General features: G+C 39.3%; 1 protein-coding gene across 1 annotated transcript in view; it reads left to right on the top strand.

Annotated features, from left to right (window-relative positions):
- Positions 1-23,394, top strand: part of CNTNAP5 (contactin associated protein family member 5) — a 287,365-nt gene that overhangs the window by 166,752 nt on the left and 97,219 nt on the right. Inside the window, exon 11 of the mRNA XM_085310986.1 lies at positions 9,647-9,753. Within this exon, the coding sequence (XP_085167112.1) occupies positions 9,647-9,753 (107 nt within the window). The remainder of the gene's footprint in view (positions 1-9,646; positions 9,754-23,394) is intronic.

Raw genomic sequence — 23,394 nt, 5'->3', positions numbered from 1 at the left:
GAAATAGTTTGAAACCGTTGACATTTTGGTAGCAATGTCTACTTGGGCTGAGGGTAGGGCAAAGGCTGATGCAGAAACATGGTATTATCCATCCATTACTATACTGTCATAGATTTTGTGTATCTGAGCCTTAGTATGCTTGGCATTAAGGAGGCCATTCGTGTGTTGAACCTGTTGTTACTCATAAATTAACTATGAGGGTAGTACAAGCCTCCTTTCCTTTAGGCTCATGCTGGCATGAATGCATAGATAAAGACATTTGTTGCTATCCCTATCTACAGCTGCTAGAGTACTTCAGTTTGATTGCTGCAGTTGATTTTGTGCTGATGAAGCTTTGACAGAGTTGTCCTATTTTAACTTGGCTGGAAACCTGCCTTTRCCATTGCAAATACTGACAGTACTTGTCAAGGACACCACTGGGAACTTCACTTTTCCTTAAGAGACCTGGGGAGGAAAAAGMGCAGATTTGCATTAAATCTACCTTGGTAAATGGATGGATGGCATGTCTTGCCAGACATCCTGGGAATTCCAGAGTTTTGCAGTTTGTAGTGCAAACCTGACCTGAGACATCTTCTTATGAATCCTGGCACTGTTTCATCAYGGTAGCATCAGTGGGAAGACACAAGCACATGCTAATACTGCCATTCTTATTAAACCAAGACTCATCTGCATATTCCAGTTCTCCTAACAAATACAAATGGAGCAAGCAGCATGTGGTGTATATATAATAATCACTGAGATGGGATTGGAATTAACAGGTTACCTCATTAGGAAGAAGCATACTGAGTTCTTCCTTGAGTTTGCTTCCTTGTGTTTCTTGAGTTATGGAGCATAAACAAGTGAAGGGAAAGTGTCCTTAGTCCCTACCATTTTATCCCTCTGCAATTTTTGTTTGTGAAAATACTCCATAACGTTTTTCAAATAATTAGCTTAAAGTGTTCTTTTTCATTGCTAAATAGAGCTGACCTTTTAAATCTGACTTTCTACCCACTCACTTTGTAGATGCTATTAGATTTTACTATCAGTTGTTACTTGTAAGAAATGATAATAATTTGTGACTTTTTCCTCTTTCTCTTTTAGTACTGAACTTATGTTACTTCATGTGTTGCACTGTTGAAATGGACCTTTGGGAAATTAATTACTATTGCAGGTGAAGGGTGTTAGGATAAATCCATTGAAAGCACAGTCTCTTTGCATTTCCCAAATCTCCTCTAAGATTTAATGTATGCCCTACAGCAGAAGCCATACTTCATATGAATTTTTTCTGAYGCTGGCCATGCAAACGAGAAAATATCCTGGCTAATTATTCCCAGTGAGTTTTAATTTTATTTATTACAATCCCAGGCTGGGATTGAAAAAGTAAGTAGTTGATATTGCATTCACCTCCGTATAAATACCTGTGGTGCATTGCAGAAGGAATCAAAAAATTAATCATTTGGCATTTGTTCTTTTCATTCTCTTGTGTTCACATCTTCAGTATTTAGTGTCTTTTCTACAATAATGACAGTTATTTCATAGTCTGGATTATTTCCCACTTTCCTTAGAGGTCCTCTTTTGTTTTCCCTTCTTAATTTTATTGCAATGACTTAGACCATTTTAGATCACACTCCTTGAATTTGCATGATGATCAAAACTGGGACCAGATGAAAACCTAAGAAGGGATGTCATCAGTCCTGTTATAAAACACCTCTGATTTTGAGTCATTCCAAAAGTAGTTCTGAATATTGCTAGCCTGTRCCTCTGTTACCAGTCAGAACAAAGTGTTTGTACTGCATATCTTCAAATCCTGCAATGCCTGGATCTTTTTCTGGAATGTATTGCCTTAAAATGCTACATGAGAGACTGTTCTGGCTAGCTGATTATAGGGTTGTAGTTTAATAGTCTAGCTTATAGTTCCTCTGATCTTGTCACCTTGAAAAGATCATTTCAGTCCTGTGAACAATTATTTTTCTCCTCGCTTTCTGTCTTTTTTGCCTGTTTCAAATGTAGACTATGCTGAATAAGTTTATAAATAGAGCATAGCACAATGAAGCTGCAGGTCTCCTTTTGGTTTCTATTTTATGAAAAAAAAATGTGGCTAGGCTTTCAAAAAGTTTCCCTTTCTTATGTTTGTTTTAATACTTTCTAAAACACTGACAGTTTTGCTTTTGTGTGACAAAAAATTATAATATGGTTAGAAATTGCTATTCCCTTTTCATCAAATCCTTACAGAATGTAGSTTTGTCCCCTTTCTGTAAAAGGCCCCCTTACTACTGTAAAGAAAGTGCACCAGAAACATAGSAAATTATGATATGAAAAGGGAAGGGGAAAAATACCCTAAATCTAAGCAGTGTTATTTGACAAGGAAAAAAAATGTAACCTTTTTTGTAAAAATGGTAACTTAACGTATTACTTATTTTTGAAGTCCAATATACAATGCAAAAAAAAAAATAGCATTACGAAGTAGAGAAATACATGGTGTTCTGTTAGAGTGAGGAACCAATTGGCTTCCTGAAGCTATGTTTCTAGATCATAAATTAGAAATGCTAACATGAAAATAACTATTTTCAGTAGTTTATTTTGGAATGTGGCTCTTTGAAAACCACTAGACACTATCCCAGTGGTAGAGTGGAAAGGCAGGATGGARAAAAACCTAGTAAGATTTAAAACAAACAAAAAACCCCARCTTCAGCAATCCCTGTATCTGAGCATTAGACTTCAGTTATTTGTTTAAAATCCCTGCAGTTCTGAAGACCATCCCCACATCTTCCCATGTTACTTCCAATGTTTTAACTAGCCAGATAATGCAGCTAAATGACAGAGCTTCTCCGTATGACTCCTTAAGGGCTGATTGACAATTAAGTGTAGGAAAACCCCRTAGAAGAAATTCCTGCTGTTGGACTGTTGGGAGCTTTGCACTGTCAGATGAGCTCCTTCTGTGGGTCGTTATGGAACAAGAATGTCCTTGTACAAAGCACGGCCTGTGTAAAAATTTTGTCAGTCATACTGGAAGAAGTGACCTCTGAAGGGGGGAAGTTTTCTCTCCTTTGTCCTTCTCTAAACATGAACGAAAATGAATGTTCAGATTATTTGAAGARAATACCATGAATCTTTTTTGACTGCTTTGCCTTAATTTTAGGTCTTTTTGTTTTTCCTGTGTCACATGTGCATCATCAGCTCCAGAAAACAATGATTCAGGKCCACGAATGATGTGATGGTCTACAGAAATGTTGTTTTAGAGYACAATACAGACAGGCTTTTCAAATGCATCCATCATGCTTGCATCRCACCATCTGATTTGGAGACACATTGTTTAAATTTAGTCATGTTCTTTGCCAGATAAGTTAATCTTATTTATTTATTTACTTGTGCATGAAACATGAAAATGGTGCTGAATTCAAATCTCATTTACCTGATGCTATTATAGAGAAACTAAGATCAGTGCTGATCTAGTCCCTTAAAATATGTTTAGTAAATTTAAGGTAATTACAGGGYTGTTTTGGCCAGAATGAACTCCTTCCTACACCTGCAATGACCCATTCGTGCAGAAGGCTGCTGGAGTCGGAGATACCTGGCCTTTCTTTTAGCGGTACGGTGGAGGACCTTACACTAGCCATTAAGGTTTGGAGAAGGGGTTTGCCACAGAATGGGACCCCTATGGAGAAAGAATGAAGCTGGAAGATACTTGCCACCAGCGGCAAATRTCATATTTTTGCTGCCCTAGAAATACTTGGTCAGTGAAGTTGCAGGAGTTTGGGAGGTAGTGTGCGTCTGTGGTGCGTCTTGTTAGAAATTATAAAATTAGCATTGCTATTTCTGTGGGCAAGCAATGGTTAAGACAGTGACTAATGTTTACTCTCTTGAAATTTAAGATATGTTACATTGGTAGGAGGCTTCAAATTCTGCTATCTTTTGTTGGTACAACCACAACAGCTTAGGCAGTAGCTCTTTGGGACTTTTCAGTTAAGGGCATTCGCAGTTCTTTGTTGGTAGGGAGCTACTTTAGCATCTGTTGAAATCTGACTGAAGTGGAGAGTTAATGTTCTAGAGGGAACTAAGTAGTGTTTACCCTCATTGCTATTCCTTTGCAGTTGAAATACATGTGACGTGTAACCCCATGGTATATTAAAGGCCAAATACAGGRATGTTTGTAGAATGTAATATCTTGACCTTGTTTGTTTGATTTTTGCAGATGGCTTTTCTGCTTTTGCTTTGTAAAATGATGAATTCTAAATGGAACAGCTGTCTGTGCAGGATGGTTTATTTGTCTTTTCTTCCCCCTACATTTATTTATATGAAATCCTTTCTGCTGATGCCAAGCCAAGCTGTCAGCACATTTACCTCTATTAAAAATGTAGGTGTTCTAACAACAGAGCAGTCAAACTGAAAAAAACCCAGCCTTTTAGCTAACAGATTCTTTTTCTTTCATTCCTGCCAATCTCAGGACAGCTTCCTCCCGCTGTTCTGTCCTGTGGGCACTTGAAATCAAGGTCAGAGCTTCTAAATGTTGGTCTTGACTGTGGTATTCAAKTTTAGAGTTTGAGAATCAAGGCAGCCAACAATGGGAATAATAATAAAATTTAAAAATTCAGTCATCAGAATTTTACAGATTTGAGAAAGAACAATTTCTTTGTGACAAATTAGTAAAATGATCAAAATTACTTTTTTAAAAAAAAATTTTATGCCCATGTAGTATGATAGAACGAATGACATTCAGCATGCTCGTGTTTCTCTTGTCCTTTTTGTAATCCTTAACTTTTCATAACATAATGAATCTAGAGAAGACAAATGAATGGCTAAAAGGAAAAAAATATATACATATGCCAAAACAGTTTCCTAAAGATGAAGGAGGAGAGAAGATCTTGGAGGTGTGATGATGAGGAAGAGCTGTGCACTGAGCAAAACCAGAGAAGACATGGAAAGCATTAATTCATTTGCAACCTATATTAAGAAACGGTAAATGAAGCAAGAAAGAAAAAAGGCAACATGATGCAAATGTAGAATGTTAATATTGAGATTTTTAATCAATTCTCCTCCCTCCATCTCTGGTAGTTTTCTCTCCTCCCTTTAGTTAGGAGGAAGGGACGTTGTTGCYGCCATACCGATTCAGTCCAAGGGTCCATCTAGCCTGCTGTTTTTTCTCTAGCAATAGCCACAAATGGGCATCTAGTAGTCCAGGACAAGAATAAGAATGGGAGTGTGCTTCTGCGGTGCTTTCTTTTCTATCGCTCTCTCAACTTTCTGTGGCTTTCCTCTTGATGAATCCCTGAGGTTGTTATAGTTTATATGTTTAATAGTATTGGTGGATCTCTGTTGTCTGGTTTCCCCTTGAACCTGTTCCTTGCATCCAAAATATCATTTGACAAGGGATTTCACTGATTTACTTCTGATCCACAGAACAAGACAAAATTCCATGCTTTTTCCATTGGCCTACATCTATTGAGTTTATTGGTATTATACCATTTTACTGGGGCAAAGGTATAGGCTGTGACAGTAACTCTGAGTTTTATCCTACTGTGCCTGCCTACCATAGGAAATCATCAATGCTAGCATTATGTTTTGTTGAAACACATAGGATAGCTGCAGTCCTTAAACTTGCAAACATATTGAAAGAAAATTAATTTAAAGCACCCCTTTAAAATTAATTAAAAAAAAATAAAATTAATTTAAAGCAAGCTGTGTGTATAAATACTTTTCACATATGTATTTGTGTCGTGGTGCTGTGTTTTAGGAGCTAAGTAGTTGTTTCAAAGTCATGCAAATGGGGAGTCCTAATACTGAGGGCAGGTACTCCGTCTAAYTCTATCCCTCTGTTTTTCTCGCCTGGTAGTTCTCATTCTGCCTTTATTTAGGAAGAGTAGAAATTGGTGCAGGCAGGATGTGGTGTGCTGACTCTACCAAAACCTAACAGGTGCATATTGAAAGTGCTGGGTTTGTTTCCAGTCAAGTGTAACGTCAGATGCATAGAACTCCTTCAGCATTTCCACACAAATAATTTTGTCATTTCTTCATCATTGCTATCAAAGGGCTGAATTTTGCCTTCCAGTGCATATGCAGTTTGTGCTTTGAGTTCAAAGGAAGCACACATGCRTTTTTAGAGCTGATTGTTTCATCTAAAAATAGAGGATGCTTTTGTGCAGGCTGTGCCTATTGCTCACTTAGATGGCTATGCGTGTGTGTTTTGCAGCCTGGCTGAAGAAGAGAAAACTGTATTTGATTCACTTAGGTTTTTCATAAGATGCATTCACCATGGGATACTGTATGAATTAGTCTGGGAGCTGGGAGACCAGAATTCCTGGTCTATTGCAAACTGTCTTAGGCAAATTATTAAATTTCAAAGTGTTCCATTTATCATACTCAGAAAAACAGGGTTGGACTGTTTATTAATTTCAATTGCAAATGAGTCAGGGGCTGCTTGCTGCAAATTTTTATCTATGAAACTTTCTGTAATACCACTGTGATCTTGTCTAAAATTGCTTGTTTCTACTAGAATGCAAATATTAACATGTATTTTAAAATATAAAAATATATTTTAATCCTTCCACATGAGGATCTGGGACATTTACCAAATGAAGCAGCTAGTGATTTTTCCATCCCCTGATTAATCTTAATCATAKCTATTTCTTAATTTTGACTTCTCTGGCAATTAGGATTTAACTTCTAATGAAGACACAACTGCTGAGTTAGAATAGGATTATGGGTAATTATTAAAATACAGTTGCAAAGAAATTTGTTTTGTAAGATTTCAGAAGGGTTGGTAATCTGACCAAAAAACAAGATCAATATGGTTGATGTTAGTTAAAGCAAGTAGACTAAGGAATGAAAAAAGTTTAATTCTGAATTTATGAATATMATTAAAAGCTTACATGATTAATTTGGTTTGTGTTCTGTGCATTGTTGGGGGAAGAAAAAGTGTGTTTAGAAGACAAATAGAAACGAGAAGTGACCTTCAGCTTTGTAAAGCCTTTAAAAGGAAGCTGTTTTAATGGAATAAATGTGTCTAAGCCTCTGATACGGGCCTTTGGCAAACCACAAATGACTGGCAATTAGCTTTACTGTATGGGGTTAATTAATAAGAGGCAGCTTAAAAATAGGCAGAAAGCATATTTGTTCAGTACACTGATGATGTAAATTACGATAATAATAGAGTATTGCTATTTTTACCTCTCCTAAAAGCTGTACAAACATCAGAATATTTGTTGTTTCCAGCACCCCTGTGATGTGAATAAAGCTGCTGCTGCTGTACGGGTGACACAGAMGCCCGTTTCCCACCACGGAGCGGGGAGACGCGTTGCACGCGGGCAGCACGCGGGAGGTCAGGGCAGGCACGGCCCGAGTGCGAGTGYGAGCAGGTCTGCTCTTACTGACGAAACTCTCGTGCGTGGCTGCAGAGCTGTTGAAGCGCTGGGCTCCTCAAGCAGCCTCTGGGGCGAAGCTGGTTTGAGGGAGCTCGTGCGTGGCTGAGCCCCGTCTACCCTTCGGGGCTGGTTTAGTCATGACTCGGTGGCTCTTTCTTGAGGAGGGCTCAGCCCAAAGCTTGAACTTCTCTCTCTCCACCGCTGCCAAGAGCAGACAGAGCCGCGTGGCCTCCCCGTGCCGTCGCTGCATCGGCAGGGTGCTCCTCTCTGTTAGGTGATTTCTCAGCTCACCGTTAGAAGCCCGAATCTTTCCCCTTTTCACACTTCTCTGTCCTGTCGGGACAAGACAAAACTAGGAGTTTTGTCTGCAGCATTTGTTCTTGGTATGTGTGTTTTTCTTCTTTACTTATGTATCTAACTATGTAAGTAAAAAGCCCAATAAATGGCAGCCCACTACAAATGGACAGACAAGTTTGATTTTTTCTGTGATAAACATTTTTCCTTTCCTCACAGTGTGGCTCGGGTTCAGCATTGCAGTTTTCAGGCAGATGCCCCCCAAGACACTGCAAAAAATTCTCTAGTGAGCAGGAAAGCCAGGCATGCATCTCTTGTGCTCTTTTCTCATTCCCTGTTTGGGCCCAGTGATTAATAGATGTCCTAAAAATTATTTTTATAAGAGCAATATATCTTCTAATTGCCTTAATGGATGCTACTGTTAGCTATAAGGAACCTTTTTCTTCCTGAATTCCTTATGTCTCAAATAATTGATTAATAAATAATAATTATAATAACAAGCATTAATAAAATGAATTGGTATTTTATATTAATATTTTTTATATACACTGTATAATTTTATGTAGAATGGTATAAATCATGATCAAGTAAATCTAAGAGTCAGAACAAATCTCAGACTCATACACAGATGAGTACAGTGGAAGCCKCCTTACATTTGCGTGCAGCATACTGAAGATGCGAGGTTGGTCTGATAGAGCTCTCTGCACGTAGACAGGTTTCATCAGGTTATCCGTGTTTGCCAACTCCTAGTAGCCTTTGATGCAACGAAGCTAATACCCGCTTAGGTGATGAGGCTCAGGAGACTGTGGAAAACTGAGGAAGACRTTGGCTGTTAGTGTCATGCAGGTTTTTGCATCCATGCTTTAATAAGACACAGGCATGAAATGTGATTAAATTGTCAGGATTCTGGAAGAAATGGACTAAGTGCCACACTTAAAGGCAATTTGCCCAGCTAAATACAAAAACATTTACTAAGAATGAGATGAACCACAAGAAAATCAGGTCTTCAGCTTGTACATATCTAGGTAGCATTAGTGACTTCACTGCTGACTAACACCAGGGAAAGATTTGGGCCACAAAAAGGATTTTGAAGCTGAATTTGCAGCAGAGACCCTAATGAAGCACGTATGAGATGAATTGATTGCCTTTGTTTTCTAACCACCCACCCGTCGCAGTTGAATCAGTGGTTTAAACAACTTCCTCATTTTTTCACAAGCCAAGTATACAGTGTGAAAGACATTACCTAATATACAGTAAGGAAGAAAAAAAAAAAAAAAAAAACAGCAATGAAACATACTCTGTTTCTGTTTATGCTGGTGTAACTCCATTACACTGCCTGGATTTACACTGGTGTAATTCAGATCAGCATTCACCTCTTGCCCTGTAGATTTAATTTGTCTCCTGCAGCTGGTTTTCTATTCACTTCCAAAGCTGCATGCTGCTATGCATATTTTCTTCTTCTAATAATTTGCTCTGCAATAATACTATGGAGGAATACCAACTAGAATGAGAAAAAGAAGAAAGAGTACCGAACTCATAATAGAAGCACATTTTCCCCCTCACTTCTGAGGTTTTCGTGTAGTTTGTGTTACCACAGATGAAATTCTGCCTAATTCTGATAACAGTGATCCTTGTTTAGAGTACAGTGGATTCTCCTTTGAAATAAGATTTCAATAGCATTTTCACTTTTTATTTGTCCGCCTTCTGTGCTCAGAAAGCTGGTGACACTTTAATTGCTTAACAAGTGGAGGAGAAGTGGAATATTATTTTTGAGAGCCTTCTTTACCCACTTGAAGAATACATTCAAATATTGTTGTCTTCAGTGCTTATGTTTGAAGTGAATCACAGATCAGAGGAATAAGTAATTTTTTTCACATAGAATGAAGTGATTCAGCCCTATCTATGAACTTTTTCCTGAATGGGGAAGGAAGAGAGTTTTATTGTTTCTTGCAGCAGATTATTTCATAATTCATTAATGCTCATAATTTTTATTTTTTTTAACTGTTTTCTGTTAGGTGTTTGCCCAACTACTGTGAACATGGAGGAAAATGTTCTCAGTCCTGGACCACCTTTTACTGTGATTGTAATGATACAGGTTACATAGGAGCTACCTGTCATAACTGTAAGTAAAACCACACATATGGTGTTCTTGGTTACAGCTGGTTTGTCAAAATGTACATAATGCAGTAAGGAATTTTGTGAGGTGTCATCTCATGTTATTGGATGTAGGATGCCCTGATATGATTGAAAAAGCTCAGGAGTTGGGCTAGGAGTAGCCAAGGAATCCATTTGGAAATATGCGTGTTTCCTTACAAATATTTGGAGAAAACAAAAACATTTTTTTTAACTTACTTTCTACATTTTTTTCTCATATTGTATATTGATTTGGAGAATCTTAGAGAAGTATATGTATGTACCTACTCAATGGAGACACATTAGTCATTAGACATTTAGTTGAGTTTAGTGAGGCTGAGCTTGTTTGCTGAAGGGTGATTTTAATCTGTGATTGAGGATGTATGTCAATTTTGGCACCAGTAATGCATGCCAGTGATGCAAGAAATATTTGCTCTTCAGTAATATATCTACTGTTGGTATCTTGTGCTAAATGCACATAGGTATGCAGAAGATGGATGGGCCTTCTTTGTTTAAGTTATCCGGAAGTTCCTGTTTTAAGAACCCCGTTTTTATGAGAATTTTGAAAATTCACTGAACTATTTGGGCTGCAGTTTTCTTACTGCTTTTTAGTGTTTGGATTGATTTTGTTTTAACTTGAATCATAATGATCTACGCGATCTATTGAGTTTTTATGGGCATGTAAATATATATGTACAAAAGAAACACCAATTTTCCCCAAAGCTCTAACAGGTACTTAAATTTGGGGGGGGAGGAAGCTTTGTGTGCGACGTGATAGTAAATCATCTGAATTTGGCCAGATTATGAGCCTACGCAGATCAGTTTGTGTATTTTGAATAGAGCTTGAGAGTCTCTAAAACCGTATTTCTTTCGAGTACTTCAGTGAATCACAACTCCAGCTGAATATGCGTCATCCTCCTGGGCAGTGACTGAGCATTGTAGTYGAGCAGCAAGCATGAGGGAGGTACCAGGAACTCAGCTGGTATCTACAGGGCTGGAACATTTAAGGAARCACTTTCTTAGTAAAAATCAGTATGTGATTACGATCTGATTGCTCTTTGCTGTTATGAGTAAGTATATGCTATCTGAAACAGTGGCAGTACATGAAACATGGCAGCCACTGAAATCTGCAGCAAGGAGGGTCAAGAAGAAGAATAGGTAAGGAAAACTATAYGTATATGTGTGTGTAGGTGTATAGTATAAAACAGTAGAGATAGAGCACACTAGAATGCCAATAAAAATAGAGSGTGTTCGTACAACTGAGCAAAAGAGGAAACAATTAGAAAATGAAGATAAAACTTTCTATCCTGTCACTGAAGAAAAGACAGGAAAGGAGCAAGTGCGAGTAACAATTCCAGGAACACTACTATCGCTTCCCCGGTTGTTTGATGAGCACTTACACCACAGATAAGATGAGACTGATGAGAGATGCTTTCTTTCCCCTTTAAGCTAAAAAGCAGAAGAGGAAAAAAAGGTACTTAGTGGTTTGAAGCTGAGAATATTGGCAACCATACTGCAACTCTGGAGACCTTAATGGTTTGCTAATTAAAGATGAAATCATTTGTGGTGTGGAGTGGGCAGCTTACGGGAGGGACTGTTGAAAGGTCTATTCATAGACAAATGTCTTCCTCGTAGTGAAGACACCTGAACTCTATATTGCAAATACATCGGAAGCTAAGGGTCTGACACAGAAATTCTGTTTTATTGTGCTGAGCTGGATGAAGGATGAGAAGAGAAATGCTGAGCTTATAGTTTTGAAAAGAGGGACTACTTTTTGCCCAGTGCTTTTTGTCATTCCAAAAAGCCCCTCTAGGAAACCTCCGAATTGCAGTTCTTGCAGTGCTTGAGGCCATAGCACAATATTTACACTGGCTGATGCTTGGTTCAAAACTGGATGGCCAAGTCAGTTGGCTGGTCTCTCTAGGCTTCAGTTAAGGAAAAGAGAGAGGCTCCTTGTGGAAGGATTAGGGAGGCGAACCTCTAGACTGACATCTACACTGCCCTATTAGCGCAGAGCTGGAGATTCCTTCCTTTGTGTCAGCTCRGTGTGTCCTGTGTCTGGAGCAGACTCGGTCGTTGTCGTGGAAGACGGGTTCACGACAAGTTTTTCCCAACAGGCATTTGCACAGTGTTGCTCATGGCTCCCTCACGCCTGTGGACTTGAGCCTGTGCTCTCATTTGGTTCCTGAAGCCACTGCAGGGMGACTTGCTGTTACTTAAGGTTTGCTGATGTAAAAACTCCCCAGAAGTTTCCCAGGGAGTTCTGTGTTAAGTCTTTGTGGCAGATCAAGCTGCACACACGTGGTGTAGAGCTATTCAGCTGCTCAGCTGTTCAGCTTATTTGCAAATGCATTATCAACAGCTAATTTGATTCCAGCTAGATTGCAGAGCCAGCTGCACTCTAACCCAAGCAATACTGATAAACAGCAACATTAGCCTGGTGAAATGCTTTTAATGTGCTTGAGATTTACAATGAAACTATTTCAAAGCCGGTGGGCAAATGCAAGCTATTGATAAGAAACCTACAGAACAAGAGACGTTATCGCTTTCAGCTGATAGTAGTTGACGTGCAGGAGTACCTTGTAGCAGGTGAGTGAAAACCTCAGATTTGATTATGGTGTAAGTCCAAAATACCCTCAATAAACAGGCAGCTCCTCCAATCATGTTATTCAGTGCAGCTCTATCAAAGTAAAATCTAATTTCTTAAGATTTGAAACATTCTCTCAACGGGTTTTGATTTTTAMGATAACACAGAGGCTGACAAGCCTGAAATTGAACTATTACCACTGTAGAGGGRCCATTTCTTTTTATTAAACTGCCCTTTGCACCCCAAAGCCCCACATCTGTGCAGCAGCAGTGGAAAGCTCTAGCTGGCAATCTGCTCACAGCCAAACATAGTGTGAATAGTTTCATTGTTGTTTGTGTTTCTTTTCCTTCTAAGCTGCATCAGTGTTTTTTAATTTATTAATTTATTTATTTTACCTTTTTTGTGGGGATGCTTTTAATGGATGGGCACAGTACTGGTTGAACAATGTAAAAAAGGCCCGTTCTTTGCCATGTTTTCAGGAGGAGCTGTATCACATGTATCTACAAACCAGAACTAATTGGTTTTAATGTTTTATCAGCTCAGACTGGGAGATTTTACTGTTCTAAGAACTGAGGTAAATTGCTTCTAACTTACTGTCATCATCTGTCATGTGTGAATAATGCACTTTGGGGGTACAGAAGCAATCTTATTAGTTTCTTCAAGCATTCATGGACCACGCTGGTTCACACTGTGAGGAACAGGTAATAATATGGACTATCTATATTCCAAAGAGTTTACGGTTAAGTTTGAGGGAAGGGAACAGATAAACTTATGCAGATGATGGAGCACCAGAAAGCAGTAAGAAAGTCTTGATCAGCCTCATACGCAGTGGTTTCAGTCTTCCAGGTATGTAATTATTGCTAGGCTTCCTTGTAGGCAAAAAGTCATAAGGTAGAGATTAGAAAGAGAAAGATATTGAATGCTTGCAGGCATGAAGGAATGACATGGGAGAAAGCAATAATGTGCGTGTTTGAAAAACATAAGCCTATGGCCAGCGGAGTTWGACATTTCTGACAGGTCAAATGCGYGAGTTATGACAGCTAGACAGAATGGAAATATGCTATGAAAAGCAGAGATAAATAGTTTGCATTTAGCGTAACACAGGATGAGTAGACAGTGGCAGGACAGAACAGTAAGTTGATAGAAGAGACAACTCGGACAAATTTTGCACAAGCGCATCAGATTGTTATAAGTGGGACAAGGTTGTGGCTGTCATGACTGAAGATGGGAATAGCTGATACTCAAGACTTGAGTGGATGAAGAGAAAAGCACATAGCTCAAGATACATATAAAAAAACATTTGGATCTAGACGTGGCCCCAACATAATCTTCCCAGAGACAGTTGCTTTTCTGCAAAACACATACATCCTACTGCCTACTCAAAATTACTTACGCTTCTGAAACCTCCTTCAAAGGAAAAATAAAAAAAAAAAGAACACAAAGAACACAATAAACTCTCCCACCCATTCCCATCCTTCCTTCTCACCATGGCTTTGTTTTTACTCTCCCATCTTCACACTTGCTCTCATAGATTCTGCATACCGAATTCAGATGTGCCAACTACACCCGTTGTCCCATAGTCAACATTTCAGTCTAATAGCAGAGACTGCAGCTGCAAGAGGAACTAATATACCATGGTTGTTGACTGGCCTGACAGACGTTTCTAGGTTCTTTATCATGACCAAAGGTTTTAGCTGTTCCCTGAAGATCACTGTGCCAATTAAGCCATCACAGAAGGCATGGCAATCAGCCTGATCCAAAATGAGGATTCACCACTGAAATGATGGTGAAAGGATCATGTTCCACTGAATAATTGTTCTGTGGCAGACATGTTTCACTCCAAAGTCTCATTTTGTCCTGCTTCTGTTCTCTTCTTTTTCTCTGAACTTAGCTGTAAATACAAAGATAACAGTGCTAAAAGTCTCTGGTGTTTTCTGGATTTCAGTAACATACAGGAAGAGACTGAATGTTTTCTAAACTGGTTGTTTCTTTCTTGCACAGCTTGTTGCCTGATGCGCAGGTCCATTTCTCTGTTTAGTGCCTACTAATCCTCCTTCACAAGCTGCTGCACATGGAATATTACCACTGCCTTCCAAGCCCCCTCCCCCCACCCCCAATGGGGAAAATGAATTTGAACTTAGTTCCTATTGTGGCAACTTCCAGKGCAATATACATCTCCTTGTCATCTAGTCACAGCATTGATTAGCAATTCTGTTTTCATTTCTGTACTATCCGTAGCTGTGAAATTCCAGCAGAAGTGCCGATGCCTTGCTGCCGTGTGCGCAGGTGGCTGTGCAGCTCAGTGGGCATTGTGGAACTCGTGCTGACTGGCCTCGGGTCCCTGTTCACTCTCCTCAGTCTGGGGAGACTAGGAGTCGTGAAACAACCCTATATGACATTGAGGCCATCATCGGTGACTTATGTTACAAAATTCCCAAGAATTTTTCTTTCTTGAGTTTCTCAGCCTCAGTTGAGAATAGCACCCAATTTRCAGGTATATAGGAAGGTGTGTGATCTGTATCCTCTCCTGAAATGCTATGGATTCCGTCCCTTGACACTACTATTTACTTACTGTTACCTGAGCTGATCTGGAGCGAAGACAGTGCTTTGAACATACRCTCTTATTTCAAGCCTGTAAAATGCATGGTGTTGCTTTTTGGTTTCTTTAAGTGTGCTTCAGATAGCTTACATTCACATGGCTTCTTCTGGCTGTTAGGAGATTAGCTCAGCTGAAGCCTTTTAGATCGTTACCTCCCAATTTCTACTGTGCAATGGGCAACCTACAGGCTGGTCCACTGGTGTTTGGAATAGGCTGTCAGAAGTGGGAGAGGATCCTTTATGTAATCCTTGTGTGAACCATAGGAAAGTAGACAATACTATATTTCTGCCTTCTGTTTTTCTCTTCTAGACAGAAGCACTAATGCTGGTAAACAGCTTAGGAAAAAGGCCTAGACTGGATTCAGTTCATCTRTTTTTTGCTATCTGATATTCTGACATCTAATCTAAGATAGTGGTTTCTTTTCTATACATAATATATATTTAGCAGAGTGAGCGAGCTGTTTTCAGAATGCATAAGATATGGTGTCCRTGGTAAATTGATGAAACATCTCTGAAATGTGCTCGTTTCCTTCTGTTGTCTATTAAGGAAGACTCTCTCAACTTACACATGTAATAGACAAGTGGAACTAGAGAAGGATTGTAAGTGTATTTATATATGTATGTATATATATATATATGTAAGAATTGTAGGTAACAAAATATTTTTGAGAGTTCTGAGTTTAAAACTTACATACGTCTATCTCATGCTATTAATCCTCCTCGTAATTATCATCTGATGGTGAAAGCAATAGATTGGTGTAAAATGGCTGTGAAATACAGACTGTTACACATTTATTGCAAGGTAACTGCTAGTGATCTCCTCTTTCTGTGAGTTATGTTACACCCTTAGAAAACCTCCCTTCTGTATTTATATTATTTTTATATGTGACAGTTTTCAGATGGCCTTTAATCTTGGATATATTTTTTTATTCTGAAGAGCACTGAACATTGATGTAAAAAATGATGAGGAGTATAAAAAGAAATGGTTTCATTTTTCGTGTTTGAGGGATGTCAGTATGTCCCAAAGCTTTGTGAGGTRATAATTAACAGAATGTAATTTAATGTTGCATATTAGCTTTGGTATGTGAACAATCTTGAACATACAGGCATGTGTCTTATTAGCCTAGGTAATTGTTAGAGGAAACATCCATACAGTAATGGAAATGTCATATAGTCATTGACATAAACTTAACATAACKTCAGGCTTTGAAAATATATTTTTAATATTAATATGCTTACTGCATGCATCATTTTTGATCCGAAAAGCTTAATATAGCTTAATCTAGATCTTTAGTTGTACTGGAGTTGCATCTAAAAAAGACAGCCATGAATTTGGTAATTCTTCTGTGTTCCAAGACAGGGTGATGTGTCAACAATTTAATGACTGGGCTCGTGAGGTTCGAAGAGTTTAAATCTGCAAGTTATCCAAGAGTGAATCTGGTCATGTAATTTGCATGACCCAAACAGCCAGTATTCCTGTCAGAGGTTCTTAGAACAGAATTTTCCGTGTTATGTTTACAATTTTGAATTCTTTAACTAAGTAATGCATGTGTTTATTATTCATATCAAGCCTTCAGTGCTRTACTTGTTGTTCCTGCATATTTTTATTCGCAACATGCTTTTGGCATATAAATTTTCATCATTTGTTTTGTATTAAGTTACTATCATATTAATACTTTCCCTTCAGTTTTTATATCCATAAATTGTTCATCTTATTTTTTTTTTTTTTTTTAAGAAAGTCTTATATTTGCCTGTCTTTTGTAAGTAATGCAGAAGATATTCCTCTTTGGGACATCACTGCAGACCAGAATATGCAGGACGCTGACTCGATACCAGTTCTCTGATGTCCCCTTTCCCTTCAGCCTTGCTTTTAGCAGTTCAGGTCTCTCTGACCGCTGTCTCGCAGCAGCAAGACTTGCGTGTCACCCAAGACCACTGTGGCCGAGTGACTGACACGGCCGTCTTCAAACTCCACGGGGAATCGACAGCAGAGCCCGGGCTGACGTGACCTTTTGTCCCAGGGGCCGGGGGAGGCTTGGTCTGAATTGTAGGAAATTGTGTAATCCCCACGTGTAATAGAAGGATCCCTGCGGAACAGYCACTTCTATGACATTGTGGTAAAAGTCATTTTAAAGCTATCTGTGGAAATAACACATTCTTTATCGGATGAGTAAATACATATTTTAAAAAGGGAAAATAAGCCATCTGTCATCCAGGCGCATCACWGCAGAGACTGCATTAGTCTGTCAACAGCAGAGATGTCAAAATCCAGTTTTTGAGAGTTTTCGCTTTCTGACATTTAACGAGACAWTTGCATTGTAAGGGTGAGACTGACAGTCGTTCCCAGGGTTCGTTGCCTCTACTGTTCCCTCCGCTGCTGAAGCGAGAGGCGAGCAGAAACCTCCCCTTGCATATTGTTTTATTTGTTATTTAGAAGGGTACGTGACTCACYGCTCATTACGCCGAGCCTGTAAGAGCAAACCTGTCTGGCCGAAGGTAAGCAAGCAGAGGGTGAAATAGCCGGCTCCGATGTGCCTCCCAGGAGCGCTGAGCGCTTCGGTGGGAGTGCTTAATTCAGTCCGTGACGGGTTTAGCACTTACGCAGCTCTACTCGCCCGAGGTCAGTCTGRACATGGCTGCAGATTCAGAAACAGGATTGGCCTTTCTGCTCTAAATCAGATTTTCATCTTAGAATATGCTAATAAATATTATTGTTCTAAGGATTCTTATTACTCTTTGCATCTAAGATGCTAGTAAGCAATCTGGTGAATCCGGAAGGRGATCTGGCAGGATGTATTTTGCTTACGATTTTTCATGAGCGTGCCACCGTTAGATGTGTGTGAAAGCAATGTGCATCTATGCGATACGTTTTACCTGTCTGTGCATCTCAATGAAATAAAGAATTACAGTTCTTTAGGCCTCTCTAATGTATTATATCTGTTATATTACCATAAAACGTTATCTCCCTCAGAGTAATTGAAAATTATAGCTACTTTTTGTCATATTATGAGAATCCAATCAAGATAGCAATAATACTGCAGGATTCATTTTGATAATTATAACTCGTGCAGCTCAAATTCTGAATCACCATATCTGAGCATTTGTAATGAAATGTTTGTGATCAGTTTCCAAAGTAATTAGGAAATAAATATTGRCAATTTTAAGATTTGCTTTTTATTATTTAATTTTTGGAAGAAGATCATGTTGGTGTCCATAATATTTGACACGGACACTCCTCTGATAAATATTAAACAAATTGCTTGTGATTCGGAATTCATCTTCCTTTTGGTTGTCTGTATCAGTTACATACTGCTGCGTGGAGGAGAGATCAGTCTACCTTGCTGTTTCTCCCAGTAAAACTGAAGTCTGGGCATCACTGTAACCTTTGCAGCAAGTCCAACACCTAGCACTACCTTAAATACAGGTAGCAAAAGAGTTTTAACAGGTGAATGACAAATTTGCACAAAGAAAGGAGGCTTTAAATCTGTTGATGCCGTGGTATTGTTTGTGGAAATTAAAGTCTTTGATCAAGAAACAGACTTTTTAGCCAAAATAGAATCAGAGGTGGAAAATAAAATTTTAGTGGTATGAGAGAGTGTTTTTATAAATTAGGAGTGTGGAGGGAGAGGGGACAAAGCTGTTCAGCTCGCCTAAGTTGTTTTTAGTACTTAAGACCTCACTGCCAGGGAGCTCAACGATAAAACAGTAAGCGTGTGTTTATTGAAGGGTATCGTGGAAACTGCAGATGAACTGGGTACAGCAGAAGTAAGATTGGAATATTAGTATAGTAACAGGTAGTTAGAAAAGCTGAATAAAAAGATATTCTATTGGAAATAATGGAGCTTTGACCTTGTCCCTCAAACCTGTATGTACGTGCTCAATCATGTGCTTGATCATCTAGCTTTTAGACTGTAGTTGAAAACAGTTGGGCTAACAGGTTCCAGATACTTCATAGTTTGGCTGAACAGAGATAGAATTGCTCATATTTAAAAGCAGTTGGGCTCTCACAGCTTGTTGAATCAAGGCTGAAGTTTCAATTGCAGAGCCAAACTAAAGAGGAACCTGCAGCCCCGTCAGATTTGATTGCTAGGGGTGCAGAAAGCCTACTGTGGATGCGCTGCCTGAACCAGCAATAAGGGCTTGACGCAAGAATTAGAAAATGAAATTACGTAGCTCATTTCAAAGGTCAAAGTAGGTTATTATAATGATATTAAAATCTCTTAATGCCTTTCTGTCACTGAAGTCTAAATCATAACTGTGTGGCTTGGACCTTGATTAATCAAAGCGTATCACTTTTGCTGGTGTGCTTTTGTCCTCATAAGTAGGAAAGATTTGTGTGTGGACTTGAAGTTGAAAATATGGGATACAAATGTTTGAGTTCAGAATCAGAACCACAGCTTTGATGACTGGCTTACAAATCTTTATATCTTCCCTGGAGAGGTAAGAGATCATTTAGAGTTGGTCTGACTGGGGGAAAAATGTTTATTTTGTAAATGCTGAGAAAAGTTTGACAAACCCTTTTTTTTTTTTTTAAGTACTTGGAAAGATGAGAGGAGAGAACTAAAGGAAAAGATGACCATTTTGTTCAGTGAATAGGACAGAGTTCAAAATGAATGCTTGTGTGGAATATTGAGTTGTTGATCTAAAGCCAGTTTAACTGGAGATGCATAAGACAGAAAGATACTTGAAGGAGAAATGTGGGTATGTGTATTTCACAGAGGATTAGAAGGGATCAAGAAACAGATCATTTTGACCTCTGTCAGTATTGTGCATGTCTGAGTGCCATCAGCCTGGCTCATCCCAGCGGATAGGCAAGAGCACACACAGCTCTGAGGGAAACGAACAGCTCTTGAACTGAAGAACGGGGCTCTCAGGCTGCATCGGTTTAAGTAGCTGGAGTCTGGGAGAGCTTTAAATATCTTCATGAAATGCAGCAGTAGCCTTTAAAAATTTTCTGAAAGAGCACTGTCTTATTTTAGCTGCAAAAATGTCAGTATGGTGTCCGATGTTATTGTTTATAAGTGATTCAGCAAAAAAAAAGCAATAAAATACATCCAATCCTTCTATGATTAAGTAAAATAGATACTTTTGATATCCAGTTTCTCTTACTGGGACCTGTGAGTCAAGCTGTTCCTTTTTTGTTGTTGTTGTTTTTTGTTTTCCTGGAATAGTCACCACTATCTTGCTGATGCAAGAGCCCATTGGCCAAATTCTGCTCCCGCAACTTCTTTCGTGCTTCGGTTGCTGCCATATGCTGCAGTTACCTTAGTGCGTTTACCATCCACACCTGATGGTGAGCTCCAAGCCACGCTTGTGGGGGGACAGCAGGAGTTTGGGCATGCTGCTGACACCTCTTCCGACTGAGCGTTCGTGTAACGGGAGGGCTTGAAGCGAACACCTTCTGCCTGCAGACCGCCGGCGCAGCAGTGCTGCTGCTGCAGTAGAACAGGTCGTTTGCAAAAGGAAACACGGCGGGGCTGGAAGCTGCCCTTCCACGAGGACCCCAAGGCTGGGTGCAAGGGGCTCCCAGCAGGGCTTCGAGTGGTTGCTCTGCAGCTCTGTGCCGCTTCCAGCCCTGTGTGCGTGCCTTAATTGACAAGTGCCGTTCCTCAGACTGGAGCGTCCAGCTTGTTCTCCCCATGTTTCACAAGCCAAAGAGAGAAAGAAAAGAGGGAAAGACAAACAAGTCAGCCCCCCCCCCCCCCCCAAAAAAAAAAATCAGGAGTGAACCAAAATGTCACAGTGATTTTCAGTGGTTGTGGCCAAGTGAAGCAAATGTCATTGCAAAGTGACAATTTTGTATTCGGTGGCTGATATGAGTTAAAAGTGGCCCCCAAAAATGTGGGAGGGGTAGAATAAGAAGAGTCTCTTTGCTTCTTCGAAACAAATGACAACTTTTGAAAGCTTCTGTTTTGAAAAAGTGCTAGATTAAACATTTTAATGAGAAAACAAGCTTTCAATGAGTCTATGAAGGACATTGTTTCAGGAAGTTTTGATCTCATTTTGGTGAATATTTTAAAATTTGAAAACAAACTTGAGGCAGTGAAAGTTTAAATGCTATTAAAGTGCTTCATAAAAGAGGTACTATAAAATCACCGTTTTTTAAATTTAGAAATAATACTGGAAAATTATTGACAAGTTCTACTCTGAAGAAACTCAGATGAATAGCTCTCCCTCTTCATTAAAAAGGTATAATTACTGCAAACATTGTTTAACAGTAAAATGTCAGCATTTGCCAACAGTTCCATAATTAAAATTGTTGCTTGCTTTTGGAAAGTGAGGGCCTATTGCAGGCATAAATGATTGGTGACTCTTTGATGACAACTACAATAGTGATTTCCTACTGTTCCCCAAGTGATTGCATCTCCATCTCCATTGGAGAAGCTTGGCACAAAATAGCACATAATTTTGAATACAGTTTTCAAAGTTAAGGCTCTGGGGTCTTACCAGTCACAGCTGTTTGTCTGGTTTTTGCTTTTGTATGATATTTATGATTGTATAAAGGAGAGAATGACTACAAAGAGATTTTATTTTTCATTCAACCATAAAGGCAACTTCAAGTTGTTGTAATTGGAGTAACAGAGCTTTTGTTCAGGAAATAGAATTGGATAATTTTAGCCTGAAACAAGCAATAAACTCAGCCTGCAAAAAAGTTGGGCAGACCTTAGAGGGGATGGTGTACCTGAAATGTCTGTGAAGGGGTCTGCCAGTGCCTAAAAATAAAAATAAAAAAATACATTTTGTACAGGGAAAAAAAAAGGGAGCTGTTGCCCATCCAGTCAAGAAGTGTTCAGTATCAAATGCTTAAGGTATGGGCTTATGAGACTTTCACTGTGCAGTTACAAAGTAAACTGCCCACCAAAATGGCTTTTCTCGAAGTCCTGATAGTTAGAATATGTTTTATGTACTAGAGTTTGAGGTTTATAGCCTTTTTCCACTTCTTCTGTTACTGCCTCATATTTACTGCTGTAATTCTCATATGACCAAAAGGAAAACACATCAGGATGGATCTTCTTCTTGCAGATATAACTGTAGTTTCACTGGAACTTGTGCAGCTTTTCAGATTTATATGAGTTGAGCACCTCTGGCTGAATTCTAGCCCTAGAGAGCTTATTTTTTCCAAAGATGCAGTGACAAAGGGGCCATCTAAGGATGAACAGAATGTCTCTGTTTGCAACCGCCCGTGTTATTAATGACTGAATCTTCACATCTTTCCTTATTAATTTAAAGAAAGAATATCTGGGCTTCAGCCAAAGTGACAGTCAAAAAGGAGCAAAAAAACTTAAGAAGAAAAAGAAAATGTGATGAAGAATGAGTTTCTGGATGTCCCAGTCCACTGATACAACATTAGTTTTATGTTTGTCCCTTGCACTACTTTTTGTCTGCAAAAGTACTCAGCAACAAATTCAGGGAAGGCAATTGGCATGGTCCCTAATGAGACATGATAAAGGGTCTTGTAGTGCTGATGGCAGCAAATTTACTAAGTGAACTGCAGTTTGAGAACTTTGTGAATTGATCCTTGATTGCTTGCTTAATTGCTTGTTACTGTCTCTCTTCTGACCCTCCATATCCCCATTGCTTTTGTCAGCACTTCAGTGGCTTAGGCACTCCCTGTAGCCCCTTGAATCATGAATATTGGAAGAACAGRTTCTGGTTTGGGGATTTTGTTGTATTTGTATTTAGTTTGTACACTTGGCTAGCTGTCAGAGAGGGAATTCACAGATGATCTAGACTCTACAGCTCATTTTATGCCAGGCTAATGAGTGTCAGGAAGAGGAGCTCTTAATTTTGTTTATTAGAGGGTGGATTCTAGATAAAACACTATCTGACCAGGTGCTGACGACGACCRTTAAGCAGCTTCTTAACTCTGGTAAGTGTAATGCTGGGCATATTTAGCACTTAGAAATGCTCTRTCTGCAACAGATCTCCAGTCATATAAGGAATGTACAAGGGAAAAGCATACTTCAGCAAGCGGTGTAAGTGATGGTTTTGGCAGGACTCCTATTTCATGGCCACTTTAGGATCAGAGCCCCCAGAACTGTGATTCTATTCTCTTGGCAGAAGTGAAGCCACTTCCAGATTTCATCCAAACTGAGTGATTTCATCGAAGATCCRTCTCATCACCTTCTTCAGAATAGCAGTCAAACAAGGCTACTTCAGTCTGGCAGCTTGAGCTTTAGGAAACAAGGGCAAAGGAGGAGAGCGAGCACTCACAGGAGCAGGAAGGAGGTGCCATTCCTGCTGGTGCAGAGCTCGTGCTGCATAGAGCGTGCAGGAGAGGCTGAGCGTTTCCTGTGAGGAGATGCTCTCCCTATACTTAGTCTGCAAATCACCTTGAGATCTTTCCAGATGAAAGGTACTAAGAACTTTGCAGCTGTGTCTTCCAAATAACTCTGTCTCATAAGGGGAAAAAAAAAGAAGTCTTAATCTATCTGCTAGAGTCTG

The sequence above is a fragment of the Rhea americana genome, unplaced genomic scaffold (assembly GCF_003343005.1).
Source record: "Rhea americana isolate MKP2758 unplaced genomic scaffold, rheAme1 scaffold_33, whole genome shotgun sequence".
NCBI classification, from domain to species: Eukaryota; Metazoa; Chordata; class Aves; order Rheiformes; family Rheidae; genus Rhea; species Rhea americana.
The sequence above is the reverse complement of the archived record's forward strand: the minus strand, read 5'-3'. Positions and strand labels throughout refer to the sequence as shown.